Source organism: Olea europaea, chromosome 11 (genome assembly GCF_002742605.1).
Source record: "Olea europaea var. sylvestris chromosome 11, O_europaea_v1, whole genome shotgun sequence".
NCBI classification, from domain to species: domain Eukaryota; kingdom Viridiplantae; phylum Streptophyta; class Magnoliopsida; order Lamiales; family Oleaceae; genus Olea; species Olea europaea.
In genome coordinates, this window is record NC_036247.1 from 17015079 (window position 1) to 17030231 (window position 15153).

Consider the following 15153-nt stretch of genomic DNA (forward strand, 5'->3'; position numbering starts at 1 on the left):
TATCTTTTCCATTTCTTGTTGAGTCAGTTTTCTTTTTTATTGTTTTAGTGTTCTTTGCGTTCTTGTTATTGTTGAGTCTTAGATCGCTAATCTAACGTCCAAATCAACTTCCATTTGTTCCGTTAGCGTCATAGTCGAATTTTCTAACATGTGAGAAAGAAAAAAAAATTACTATTCACGCATTACTGTTAACGTTACTGTTGAAGTAAAAAAAATATATTTATTGTTTGAATTATCTTTTTATTCCTTCCAGTTTCAAGTTGTTCAGTCCAGTCAGTTAGAAATTCAAGACCACTTTTTGAATTTTCATAATTCATTCCAAATTTTTTGTCCAATTCTTTGAGTCTTTAAAAAATTCTCGAGTCTCACCTAAAATCCAATTGAATTTCCACAAGTTATTGAATTTGAATTGTTTCTTGAAACATTGATTGGAAACAGTGAGTGGAAAAAGGCTAAGTGGTGAGATTCATTGAGGGTAAAAGCTAAAATTAAGTGATTCCCGAGTGAACTTTGGTGAGGCAGAAATAAATTTTTGGAATTTAGGATGTCTGGCAGTGAAGGATCGAATTCAAGCAGAATTGGTAGCCAAACAAATATACGATTTGAGAGGATGTTAAAGGATATGGTTGATAGGAAAGATAGGTTTGATGTGTCTGTCACCAATCTTCATATGGGACATGGTAGACGGGGGCCTAGGGTGGATATGCATGATGAATATGGGTATGGTAGTGATTTGGATGAAAATGAGTTTAATGGAGTTAAATTGGGGAGAATGGGGAATAGAGGTGATCGTTTTGAACGATGGGGTAGGAATAACTTTGGAGATGATGTGAATGGAGGTATGGACAACATCAAAATATCCATTTCCACCATTTAAAGGTATGAGTGACCCGGAGGTGTATCTAGAATGGGAGAAAAAGGTGGAGCTTATCTTTAAGTGTTATAATTATTTTGAGGAGAAGAAAGTGAGGTTAACAGTACTTGAATTTACTGATTACGCGATCACTTGGTGGGATCAGATGGTGACGTCGAGGCATAAGAATTGGGAGAGGCCTATCAACACGTGGGATGAGTTGAAGACGGTGATGAGAAAACGATTTGTACCTGGTCATTACTATAGGGAACTCCATCAAAGGTTGTAGGGGTTGTATCAGGGTTCTAGAAGTGTGGAGGACTATCACAAGGAGATGGAAATCTTAATGATTAGAGCGAATGTAGAAGAGGACCAAAAAGCCACTATGACTCGTTTTCTCAATGGGTTGAACATGGATATTGCTAATGTGGTGGAGTAGCAGCACTATGTGGAGCTAGAGGATATGCTGCATGTGGCCATAAAGGTGGAATGATAGTTGAAGCGAAAGGGCACAGCATTCAGCTTGGAGGTTAAGAGGGGATGATAACAGAGTTGATGGGGTTGTTGCAAACAATAAAGCTGAAGTATCAAGGGGGAAGGAAGAAAATGCTAGCAAGGAACCACGAAAAGCGGAGTCACAAACTATTAGGAGCCGGGTTATTAAATGTTTCAAATGCTTGGGAAATGGACACATTGCATCTCAATATCCTAACAAGAGAGCAATGATTTTAAGTGCTAATGGAGAAATAGTGAGTGACAGTGATGGAGATGGGATGCTCGAACTAGAGGATATTAGTGGTGGTGAAGTGTTGGAGCACGCAGTGGATGGTGAAGCACATGTGCTGATGCGTGCACTCAACACACAAATCAAGATGGATGAAGAGGACACCAGACGCCACATGGAGAATAAGTTTTGTGGTTTAATTGTTGATGGAGATTGTTGCACCAATATTGCCAATACCACTTTAGTTGAAAAGTTAGGGTTGAGAACAATAAAACACCCTATACCCTATAGACTATAATGGTTGGATGATCATGGAGAAGCTAGGGTAAATAAAAGCGTACTAGTGAACTTTTCAATCGGGCAATATAGGGATGAAGTGTTGTGTGACGTAGTGCCAATGCATGCGGGTCATATTTTGTTGGGTAATGCACGGCAGTATGATCTTAGGGCAAAGCATGATGGGTTTAGAAATATGCACAACTTTGAAAATAATGGAAAAACTATCACACTTGTACCATTGACACCACAGCAGGTCTATGAGGACCAAATAAAAATGAGAGATGAGAACAAGAGAAAAAGAACGGAGAGCTCGAGATAAAATGGCGAGGTGGCTAAGTGTGATAAAAATCGAGTAGAGCCACATGAGAGAAAAGAAGGAGAGTCATTTGAGCGGAGAGAAAATTGTAAGGCGGGTTTCTTTACAGAAAAGATTGAGCTTGAGAGTGAGTTGTGAGGACTATCAAATCCCTCCCCAGTTTGAATTTATCTTTGATGCAGAAATGTGAATCTATTGCATGAGAAATTTCTTAAAGGGATAACATCATTTGAATATCCAATTGATATATTGCAATTAGAGCATTTGTAGAGCATCGAAGAAGAGTCGGTCAACATGGCAATTTGGAGTATTAGATTCTTAAACATGAGCAGGTTGATTTTCTAGCAGATGAAAAGCCGGACATAAAGTTGAACTTGTTCCAAGATGGAAAGTGGGAGGAGAATAAAACATTCCATGGCATTGCAAAGCTTGAAGATCCAGATTTGAAGACAAATCCTTTCGAAGAGAGAGGGGTTGATATGATCCGGGTTAGGCTCCAAATTCTTAATTACTTGACGATTGCTGGAAGTCGGTTAATACCAAGATTCAAGTAATTTGGAGGTTAAAAAGGGTTGATAAAGATAGCAAATCTCATGATCAAGCTTTGGAATTCAAAATGTGGGAATTAACGTGCAATGTAACAAGTTCCATGATTGGCGGGAAAAAACTAGTGCAAAGTCGGGTTTGATCACAGCTAATGAAATCATGCAGCCAAGCGTTGAGGTTATCGGGCTACAAAGGATGATGTTTGCAAGTTTAAGGTCGAGTTACATGTTAGTCATAAAGGCGAAATCATGTTCGGTGTATTGGATTCAAAGTTTTAGACGATATATGGAAAAACAAGTAGTGTGGATTAAAATGGGCATAACTTTTAGCTCGGGTCTCGAATTTTCGCCCATGAGTACAATCCGAAATTGTCATGAAATTATGCACAAGGAGGAGGATGTTTCAAAAATTAAACTATGCAACCACATAGGCTATTATAATACCAAGATTCAAGTAATTTGGAGGTTAAAAAGGGTTGATAAAGATAGCAAATCTCATGATCAAGCTTTGGAATCCAAAATGTGGGAATTAACGTGCAATGTAACAAGTTCCATGATTGGCGGGAAAAAACTAGTGCAAAGTCGGGTTTGATCACAGCTAATGAAATCATGCAGCCAAGCGTTGAGGTTATCGGGCTACAAAGGATGATGTTTGCAAGTTTAAGGTCGAGTTACATGTTAGTCATAAAGGCGAAATCATGTTCGGTGTATTGGATTCAAAGTTTTAGACGATATATGGAAAAACAAGTAGTGTGGATTAAAATGGGCATAACTTTTAGCTCGGGTCTCGAATTTTCGCCCATGAGTACAATCCGAAATTGTCATGAAATTATGCACAAGGAGGAGGATGTTTCAAAAATTAAACTATGCAACCACATAGGCTATTATCGAGACAAAATTGAGGCTGACTATTTGTTCTATGCGACTACATAGTACAAATTTTTGGATGCGTTTTTAATTTTTGGTAAATTTTCTAGTTTTCATAAAATTTGATTCTAATTAATATTTTCTGGTATTTAGAGCATAATTTCCATCCAAGACAATATTTTTAGGATTGGTATAAATACTTTTCTCATTATTGATTGTAAGAACTTTTGACATTTTGAGAGATTGATACCAGGGGCTATTTTGCTTCCAATTTCTTGTTCTTTGAAGAACAAATCGAACTTATCAAGATTTGTTAATCTTCTGGCGTTCAAAACAAATCCAGGAGAGATTTATAAATTGTGTAATTAAGAGGTCGTTAATTTCACATATTAACAGTTGCTTAATTCATCGTTTGTGAATTAAATTCAAAACTAACGTTTCTTGGCTTTCTTAGGATCCTTGTCAATCTCGTTGTGGGTTCGTTAGTGACCGTTTCTATCGGGTTCACATCACGTGTAGAAAAGGCAATTAACCTTGTATTTTTGTGCAAAAATTAGGAATTTTAGATGTCAATTTAGATATGTATAAAAAATTTATATTGTTTAAATTATGTTCAAAAAGGAAAAATTACAATAAAATATGGGAAATTAGCATTTTATTTATTTTCAGAGTAGGGATAGTGATGGAACAGGTATGGCACAGTTCGCTCCCACCCCCTTTCATTTAGGTATTTTTGTCACTTTGTCCCGTATTCATAACTGATTAAAACGAGACAAGGTGGATTCAGGATGGGGCGGGGCCGGGGCAGGGGCAAGCCCCATTTGTCATGCCCTTTTATTTTTTTATGTCTTTAATTAGTAAATATTATTACTTTTTTTTTGTTAATTTTTTAAGAACAACTTATGTTCTCTTTCAAAATAATAATAAATATTTTATTTTTGTTTGATAAAAAAACTTAAATTTAAAGTTTTTAACTTTAAAAGGGGTGGATAGCGAGGTGGAGACTATATTTTTCGTACCCGCTTCGAGGGTAATGACCCCCACCCCGTCCCCATCTCTTTTACCGGGTTAGACTGGTAATTTCCATTCCATTCGAGGTGGGCCCCACGGTACTGGATTGAACAGTTTTTTTTGTCGTCCCTATTTTAGTGTGTTCTATCCAATGTTTGTAAACATACCCGGTCATCGACCCGAAAATGGTAAAGGATGAACGGTCAAAAGGTTCAATTGGGGTCTAACCGAATGCAATAAATACATACAAAAATAATAAATTACTATGAAAATAAAAAATTTAAATTTTTTTTTCATATTAATAATTTGTTAACTAGATTCATTAATCTATAATTTGTTAATATTTTTGTTATGCCACTATCCCACATTGGAAGTTTATGAATCTATTTGAGAGAGGTGCATCTATAAAAAGAGCATGTGATCTAATATTTCTCTATCGGTCTTTGAATTGTTGTTTATGAGGCCCATTCATAAAGTTGAAATTTTTTAAACTGAAAAAAAAATGGGAAAACCATAAAATGGCGATCGGTTCACCGGTCAGTTTGGTGGATTTTTAAGCGGTTAATGGAGCATGATTGGCCCGATTTTGAGCCCGGTTCCCAGTTGAAACAGCTAGGCAGGACCGATTTTGATAACATTCGTTCTATCAAATGTAATTATAAAAGAACAATGTTAATGATAATTAGGACTTAATAATTAGTCATTATATTTGACTAGTGTACTTCTTCAATGATTAGTTGGTCTTAACCTATATAGTAACTGCAGCATATATATTTTTAAGTGTGTTAGCTGTGTTATATTTTTAATAATAGGTTGGGAGAGAATAAAATAAAATCCAAAAGGTGGGGAAAGGTTTCACGGCATGGAACCTAACCATCAAGATCTAATTTGATCGTTGTACATGACTCTATTAATATCTAAAGGGTGTCAACAAGTCGAGTTGAGCCGACTTACGAGCTAAAACTTGAGGCTCGGAGCTTGGCTCGAGTATTTTTAGGTCGAGCTTTTTTTACCCGATTTTGCTTAGCCGAAAAATCGAAGCTCGACCCGAGCTTTCGGCTTAGCTTGGTAGGCTCGAGCTTTACCAAGCCAAGTCGGGTGGAGCCGAGTCGACTCCTTTTTTTCACATAGACTAAACAACTGCCTATGTAAAGGCAGGGTACAGCTGCCTTTAAAAGGCTACATCCCGCTGTCTTTTAAAGGCAACATGCCTGAATTTAAATTAGGCAATTGCACGCTACTTTTTCTTTTCTTTTTGAGCTGGCTACAAGCCCTGCAGACGGGTTCAGGCTCGGTGGAACCAAGTTTTGACCCAGGCCGACTCGAGCTTTTTCGGGGCCGTTCCACAGACGACCCAAGCCGACAAACTAATTTGCCTTTCCTATTAATATCTAATGGCCCCAACAAGAATATTAAAATATTTTAGAACAAAAATCTAACTAGCAACATTTATCAATCAATATAAATATCTATGCAATCAACTATGCAGATCTCTCAAAGTGATCCATGTTTTTTTTTTTTAAATACTTCTACTTAAAAATGTTGGAAAATTATGGTTTACACACAATAGAGAATCGAGAAGAAATAAAGAATCAAAACAAGAAAATGAAAAAGAAGATGAAAGGTTAAACACATAATCATTATCCTCAAATGGTTTTTGCCCTCTCCCGGATTGAATTTGATTCTTAAAGGGATTTTGGCAAATGCTTTGCGAGATTTATCAAGCCTTGTAAAATATTTAACACTTAAGCACTTGGTATAATCCTCTAAAACCTGAGAATGCAAAATAGGGTTTGAATATGAAGAGAAAATTGATTTTCAATACTTTTTGGAATGAAGAAATGATCTCAAGTGTGACAATACGGTTTCCATTGATCATCAACCACCTATACGTAGCCATCAATCAATGCTATACGAAGTCATGCCAAAAATCCTTGAAAAACCACCCAAAATTCAAACAAAAAGGCCATTAATGGCTAGCAGAATGTTCTATGTGATGGCATAGAACACATCTATGCGACCGCACATATCAACTCATGATAGGGCCTAAAAGCCCTGCAAATGGCCATACAACGACAACCTCTTTTAGCCTATGTGGTTGTATAGGCCAAATTCTTGGCCTTTATTATTATTATTTTTTTTCATTTTCATTTTCATTCCACATGTAATTTATTGATTTTAAACAATTTTCAACAAAAAATCCACTATGAACGTTCATTACTTTCCATCATTCTGCTAGTGCAATTAAAATCTTAAAAATTGGACACGATCACTCATTCAAAAACTCATTTTTTCTTCAAATTCAATTTTATTCACACATTTTTTCAATAAAATAATTTTGCATGTAAATCCAAAAATTTTCCATATTTTTTAACCATACAATCTCCAAAAAACCACTATCACAAAATATATTCTCTTAAATAAATAGGGCTCTAAAATTGTGGTTGAGGGTTTTGTTTAGGTGTTTCGGCACATCCTTAGTTAATTTAGATTATGAATCGAGTTAATAAGATAAGCGTCTCCAAAAAACTCTACATTTTCAAAGATCATATTTTGTAATTTAGAATGTAAAATTTTTTAAATACTCCAATACCTTCTTTATCTTTAGCACTTAGCATCTGTCTTAGAGTGATACTCAACAAATAATAATCAAAATTTTACCGTTATAATTTGAATCGACGACACTTATTAACCAAAATATGCAGAATTATCTATATATCCTTTTCAACATTTAATTCACTTTGTTTGAAAGGACATTTATGGTAATTTACCAAATGAGCTATTCAGTAATTACGGCTAGAAGGGGCTTACTACATTTTGAACGATCCAAATTTTGATCAAAATCATGTGAGAATAGCACCCAAACAAAGGCTTAATTTTACTACTCACAAAATATATTTATTATTTTTTCCTATATTCTATTTTAACTAGTTTCCCCCCTAATTATTACAACATTATTCTCTATTGAAAATTGAGAATATTTTGAATGCATTTAATTATAGGTAGTGAGCTTTGGCTATTTAAATTTGGAGACTTAAATTCACTCTTTATTTTAAAGTGTTAGTTTAAAGAATTTTTTAGAGTATCTCTAAGAGACTCTATTTTTAAAGTGCATATTCTGTTATTTGGATAGTATCTATAAATTTAGAAAGTTAAAATTTTAAAGTATTCTAACAAGTTCTTTACATTTAACACTTAATTTTACTACTTTCAAAAATATTTATTATTTTTCTCTCTTTCATTTTAAGTAGCTTTTCTTTAAACCAGTTTATTATTTTCCTACATTGAAAATTCAAACATTTTGAATGCATTTAATTATAGAGTTACCACTCTCTAGATTAAAATGTTAATTTAAATAGTCTCTTAGTGCATGATTTTAAGAGTTGTCTCTTTAAGATATATTATATTTAAAGAGTCTCTTTGTTCTTAGAGCATAATTTTAAGAATTGACTCTTTAAAATAAAGAATATTTTATATTTAAAGAGTCACTTGAAAATACTGGTCGAAGAAGAGTGGTATGGCCGGCGGCAAAAATCTATAGCACAGCAACATGCAAAGGAGCTGACCACCAAATGACTGGACCCAACTTCTCTATTCTTTTATATTCAACTCTCTTTTTCTCACTAATATAATGCCTTTTTTAGGGAGGTAAAGTCACTAACTACACAATTGCTTAAATATTTACAATTTATAACAGATGACTAACTTTTATTAGTCAAAATTAATCAAATATGAAAAATAACCATAACACCCTTTCCTCCCAAGAATTGACAGAGATGAAAAGTGAAAACTAGTGTAATTCCCATTTCAAAATTTTCCCCTCAAAATTTATATACAATCACTGTTCATATTGCATTACTTTTGATTTTATAGAAGTTGCATAGTGAAACTATTTTGCTCATTTTCTCAATCCTACTTTGTAAGACCTAATTAATCCAGTTCAAGGTAGACAAAAATTTTTGGAATCTCGGCATGTCACTTTCACACATCGACTAAAAAACGCTTTTTATTCCATAAGTCATTCAAAGTTGATGTTAATAATTAACTTATTTAAAAATCTACTTTACTCACTCTAATCATTCACGGGATAGTTAGCTCGAATTTAATTTAAGCTCGACACCTAAATTAAGTGAATCTTGTGTGTGGCACATTAGACTAGCTTGAAACAAATAAATTTATTAAATCTACTTTCCTTGGTCTAGTGAATTGTGTGCATGGCACATTAGACTAGCTAAACCAAACTAGCTTCATTAAATTTTAGAGTAATATCCATTGTCAAAAACTAAATATTGCTATCTTATCTCATAGCAAAAGAGTTCCTTTAGAAGTTAATCAATGCAACAGTGATTATTCCTGCCTTGTTGGAACTGAAAGAGAGATTCCAATCTATCTAGTCCAACACTAAATGACTCCATCCACTTTTTAATCTTTATATAGAATTTGATTCTTTTCAATCAGATAATGGAAGATTCTTAGAATTATACCATCACCACTACATCAGATTTTTATATTTTAGAACAAAATTAATCTCTATATAAGCAGACACCTATTAATTTTTGGAGCAAGGGTGCAGAAATTCCGAGTCTATTACAAAGTTAGTGCTTCAAATTCATGGCTTGGTCAAGGAAGGACCACCACCGAAAAATAGAACCATCTGCCGAAAAATTGCGGGAAACAGGTAAGAAGCATTCTATCATTGACTATTCTGCCGCTCTTAAGAACCAAAAGTTAGAATTGGGCAATAATGATAGTTGGTTTTTTTTTATTATTTAGTAAAATAGAGTTCAAACAATGATCGAACAATTGATAGAGTGAGAGTTGAAATTATTTTGTCATTTTTTATATTTAATTTGAAAAATCTTTAAAAAATTTTATTCATCATACATGTGAGATTATTTGAAATTTTTTGGAAATTGTTATTTATTATATATATGATATTTGTGAATCTATGATAGTGATCATGTGTATGTGTTTTTGTATAATACATAAATTTTTTTGTAACTTTTTAGTAAATTTAATTGTGTCCCACTAATTCCAAATGTCTGCGTCCGCCACTGGTAACGTTGTAGATGACCACCCTCAATTTCCTCGAAACATGGCGTATGGCTCGCCTTCTAAGGAGCGTCTCAAGGGTGCGCCTGTTCCAAGAAATGATGATCGTAGTAGTACTGATGAATCGTTCCTTTAGAAGTTAATCAATGCAACAGTGATTATTCCTGCCTTGTTGGAACTGAAAGAGAGATTCCAATCTATCTAGTCCAACACTAAATGACTCCATCCACTTTTTAATCTTTATATAGAATTTGATTCTTTTCAATCAGATAATGGAAGATTCTTAGAATTATACCATCACCACTACATCAGATTTTTATATTTTAGAACAAAATTAATCTCTATATAAGCAGACACCTATTAATTTTTGGAGCAAGGGTGCAGAAATTCCGAGTCTATTACAAAGTTAGTGCTTCAAATTCATGGCTTGGTCAAGGAAGGACCACCACCGAAAAATAGAACCATCTGCCGAAAAATTGCGGGAAACAGGTAAGAAGCATTCTATCATTGACTATTCTGCCGCTCTTAAGAACCAAAAGTTAGAATTGGGCAATAATGATAGTTGGTTTTTTTTTATTATTTAGTAAAATAGAGTTCAAACAATGATCGAACAATTGATAGAGTGAGAGTTGAAATTATTTTGTCATTTTTTATATTTAATTTGAAAAATCTTTAAAAAATTTTATTCATCATACATGTGAGATTATTTGAAATTTTTTGGAAATTGTTATTTATTATATATATGATATTTGTGAATCTATGATAGTGATCATGTGTATGTGTTTTTGTATAATACATAAATTTTTTTGTAACTTTTTAGTAAATTTAATTGTGTCCCACTAATTCCAAATGTCTGCGTCCGCCACTGGTAACGTTGTAGATGACCACCCTCAATTTCCTCGAAACATGGCGTATGGCTCGCCTTCTAAGGAGCGTCTCAAGGGTGCGCCTGTTCCAAGAAATGATGATCGTAGTAGTACTGATGAATCGGATGATGACAATTATGACAGGCATGGGGGATATGGAGGGTCGTACTCGCCTAAGATGGTACGTACTAAACCCGAACATGACACTGATTATGCTTCCGATTCCCCAAAAGCCGGTGGGAATCCTTCTTTTAGATTTCCTGCTGGTAGAAAACCGCATCACAAATTTCCTGCTCAAGATCCACGCTATGAAACGAAAAATAATACAGCATATGACAATGTCAAAGGTAAGACGTCTGAAATTTCGAAGCCTAAATATGAACAGCAACAACAAGTTAATCCACATCCCACGACACGTCCAGGGAAAGAGGACCGTCAAGAGGTAATTAACTGCAGAGAGGCTTGTAACCGTTATGGAGGCATATTTGTAGATCAGCCAAAACAGGGGAAGGAGGAATACAAAAGAACAATTAACTGCGTAGGACGTTGTAGATGACCACCCTCAATTTCCTCGAAACATGGCGTATGGCTCGCCTTCTAAGGAGCGTCTCAAGGGTGCGCCTGTTTCAAGAAATGATGATCGTAGTAGTACTGATGAATCGGATGATGACAATTATGACAGGCATGGGGGATATGGAGGGTCGTACTCGCCTAAGATGGTACGTACTAAACCCGAACATGACACTGATTATGCTTCCGATTCCCCAAAAGCCGGTGGGAATCCTTCTTTTAGATTTCCTGCTGGTAGAAAACCGCATCACAAATTTCCTGCTCAAGATCCACGCTATGAAACGAAAAATAATACAGCATATGACAATGTCAAAGGTAAGACGTCTGAAATTTCAAAGCCTAAATATGAACAGCAACAAGAAGTTAATCCACATCCCACGACACGTCCAGGGAAAGAGGACCGTCAAGAGGTAATTAACTGCAGAGAGGCTTGTAACCGTTATGGAGGCATATTTGTAGATCAGCCAAAACAGGGGAAGGAGGAATACAAAAGAACAATTAACTGCGTAGAGGCTGCAACGAAATACAATGGCATCTTTGTGCGTAATCCTGTGCCTAATCCAGTGCCTAAACCTAAATAGAATGTGGTGTTTCGAATAATATTGGTATCTTACTTTCCCTCACTTAAGAAAGTGGTGTACTTAGGTTGTCTTGTTCTGAGAGTCCTGGTACTAATAATGTTGTGTGTCCTACTTCATGTTTGGAAGATAGCATATATAATGCATGCCTTCTACTTGAGTAACTTTGTGCACTCACTTGCCTTTTATTCATGATTTTTGGAATTACATATGTATATCTCATTTTAACATCAAAGCTGCCCTCCCAGAAGCACGCAAAGACAAGACGAACCATATATCTATTGAAGCTTTTAAAGTAAGCATGTGGCCGTGCACACTGCTTGGCCATAGATCTAGTCAAGTTCTAACCTTTTAATATGAAATTCATTCTTATTAGGTAAAGCCACTTTGCCATATAGATGTAGACAGATGTTTTAATATAATGGGTGTTGAGAAAATTAGTGTTTTGAAAAGTGTAAAGCGTGGCTATGCATGAAGTTGAAATTTCAAGCTTTACGAGCTTAGGCGAACTCAGACAAAGTTTAAGCATAAAAAAAGGTTTTCTTATTTATAATATTATTTTTAATTTTTAATCATTTTGAAAATTATTTAAAAATTAAAATAATACATATTAAACATCTAAAATTATAAAATACAATATTTATTTAATAACTCCTACCGTTAGTCAATTATACAATTTTTAATTTTTCGAAATGCAAAACTTAGAATATTTTTCTTAGTTTTAATATTCAATTAGACAAGTCCTACTTAATAGATTTATAAAAACTTTATACCTGCTTTTGGAGCTTGTAATAAAATGAGTCTCAAAATAATAATTACATAATGTAGATAACACCAAAATTTAAATATTGTTTAGCTATTTAAATAAAGTCATTTTAATTTTGTACAAATAAAATCTTTTAAAAACCTGAAATTAATGTGAAATGATAAGTTTTTTTAAAAAAATAATAATAATAAGCTAAAGTCAAATAAAAGACTTTCAAAAAATATATATACAAAAAACTAATAAAGTGCATCTATGGAAGACGGAAGAAATAAAGGAAACAATTTATTTGTTTAAGAATTAAAAAAAAAAAAGCGTCTAGGTGCGAAGCGAGGCGTTTTGCCCAAGTTTCGAGCCTAGGCACACTTAGGTGAACTTTTTAGAACAGTTGGCAAATTATGATTGGATGAAAAATTTGACTATATCTTAAACAGTTTAATGAGATAATCTAAACCTCTCTGATACTGCAGCATGATTGTTCTTATTAGCACTGCCTTCCTTCTTTTCGCGGTAACTAGGAGAATTACTTCTCTGATTGAACTCTTTTGAGTAAATAATTCAAGCTATTGACTAATATTATACAAACTAGTTCATCAAAAAGACTAGTTTGAAAATGGCATTTTGGGCCTCTTAAAACTCTCATGCATGCTTGCCGATTAGCAAACCAAATCAGAAGCCCATGACTGTGCCAAATGAGATTGAAATATTTATAAAACAAAAAATATGAATGAAAATTGGATTATACCACAGTTATTACCAAAGCTACCGAATACCATTTTTTATCATCATCTATCTCAACAGTTCGCAAATGACGCATCAAAATGATTAAATGGAAATCGCTAGATATTGGATGGATGGATAAAACTAGACTCAAATGACTCCTCGAAGAGTAACTCAGGACTGTACCCTTTTTTAAATTCGATGCTTTACTTTCAGCTCAGAGAATTTACTTCTTCGATTGTTCAAAGATGTTTTTGTCACTCTTATGTATGTCAACAATTGCATATAGTATTGAAAAAAGATTATACTTGGAATAACTGGCCACACCCAATTGATTTCAAGTTTATAATTTCCACATTTAGACCCTGTCTAGTTGTGCTTTTGTTGTCAAAATTCATCAAATTATGATAAAACATTATTGTTAGAGCTCATTGATATCCGACAAGTTATTAAAAAAAAACCCTTAGTTGTAAGGTGTATTTATTGTGCATTGTCAAGTATGTCCTCTGAGAACAGTCAAATATGATGACGGAGAAAATATATATAAGTAATTCAAACAACTACAAGGGTAATATAGACTATTTCCTTAATAAATATCGTTTCAAGTGTTAATTGATTGATAAGGCAATCAAAAATTGCAGTAGAATGGGACACATGTGCACTTGCCAATGATCAAGACTTTGCTTAAGTTTTTCTAAAATCGCTCCCAAAAAGAAATTGCTTGCTATTTTTTGAATTTGTGAATTTATTATTTTAGGCAATTGTCGAGTTGAATATCATATTTATTAATTGGTCAAGATACCTGACTAGTGATGGCGTGCAGGCACGACAATTAACCTTGTATTCTTGTGTAAAATTAAAAAATTCTAGATATTAATTTAGATATGTATAAAAAAAATTATATTGTTTAAATTATGATCAAAAAGGAAAAATTATAATAAAATATGGAAAACTCAGCATTTTATTTATTTTCAATGTAAGGATGGTAACGAGACAGATATGAGACAGGTCAACCGTTCTGACCACTTTTCCATAGGATATTTTTGTCACTTTATATCGTAGTCATACCTTATTTTTTTATACTTTTAATTTTTATGTCTTTAGTTAACAAATATTATTAATTTTTTTACAAATTGTTAAGAACAATTTATGTTCTCTTTAAAAATAATGATAAATATTTTATTTTTGCTTGATAAAAAACTTAAATTTGAATTTTTTAACTTTAAAAGGGACAAATTGGAGGGTAGAGACTATGTTTACAATACCCGCTTCATCGCAATGATCTCCACCCCATCCCAGTCTTGTTTACTCGATTAGGCTAGTAATCTTCACCCTATTCAAGGCGGGGCCCAACAAGTATTGGATTGAACAAGTTTTTTTTGTCGTACCTATTTTAGTTTGTGCTATCAAATGTGATTATAAAATATCAGTATTACCCTATATAGTAACTGCAGCATATATATTTTTATGTGTGTTGGCTGTGTTATATTTTAATTATCAGCTCTGCTTCTTGTCTAAGGTGGGGGACAGGCTCAAAAACAGGGCGCCATGTCTATTGGCCGACAGCCGACCCTCCAATAGGGGGCGCCATGTGCGCCCTGTTTTTTGCCATGTCCCCAAACCTGGACGTTTGGCTTTGTCCTTTAATTATTGGTTGGGAGGGAATAAAATAAAACCCTAGAGGTGGAGGAAGGTTTCATGACATGGAACATAACCATCAACGTGGCGCCCTGTTTTTTGCCCTGTCCCCAACCCTGAATGTATGGTTTTTTCCTTTAATTATTGTTTGGGAGGGAATAAAACCCTAGAGGTAGAGGAAGATTTCGTGACATGAACATAACCATCAAGATCTAATTTGATAGTTTTACATGACTGTACTAATATCTAATGGCCCCAACAAGAATATTAAAATATTTTAGAACAAAAATCTAACTAGAAACATTTACGAATCAATAAAAGTATCTATGCAATCAACTATGCAGATCTCTCAATGTGATCCCTGTTTGTTT

At 34.0% G+C, this 15153-nt stretch overlaps 1 protein-coding gene across 1 annotated transcript in view; it reads left to right on the plus strand.

Annotated features, from left to right (window-relative positions):
• The first annotated feature begins 10003 nt into the window (after nucleotides 1-10003).
• LOC111403614 overlaps nucleotides 10004-15153 on the plus strand; it is an 11938-nt gene continuing 6788 nt past the window's right edge. Inside the window, exons 1-2 of the mRNA XM_023032181.1 lie at nucleotides 10004-10136; nucleotides 10528-10998. Coding sequence (XP_022887949.1) covers nucleotides 10070-10136; nucleotides 10528-10998 — 538 coding nt within the window. The 5' untranslated portion in view covers nucleotides 10004-10069. The remainder of the gene's footprint in view (nucleotides 10137-10527; nucleotides 10999-15153) is intronic.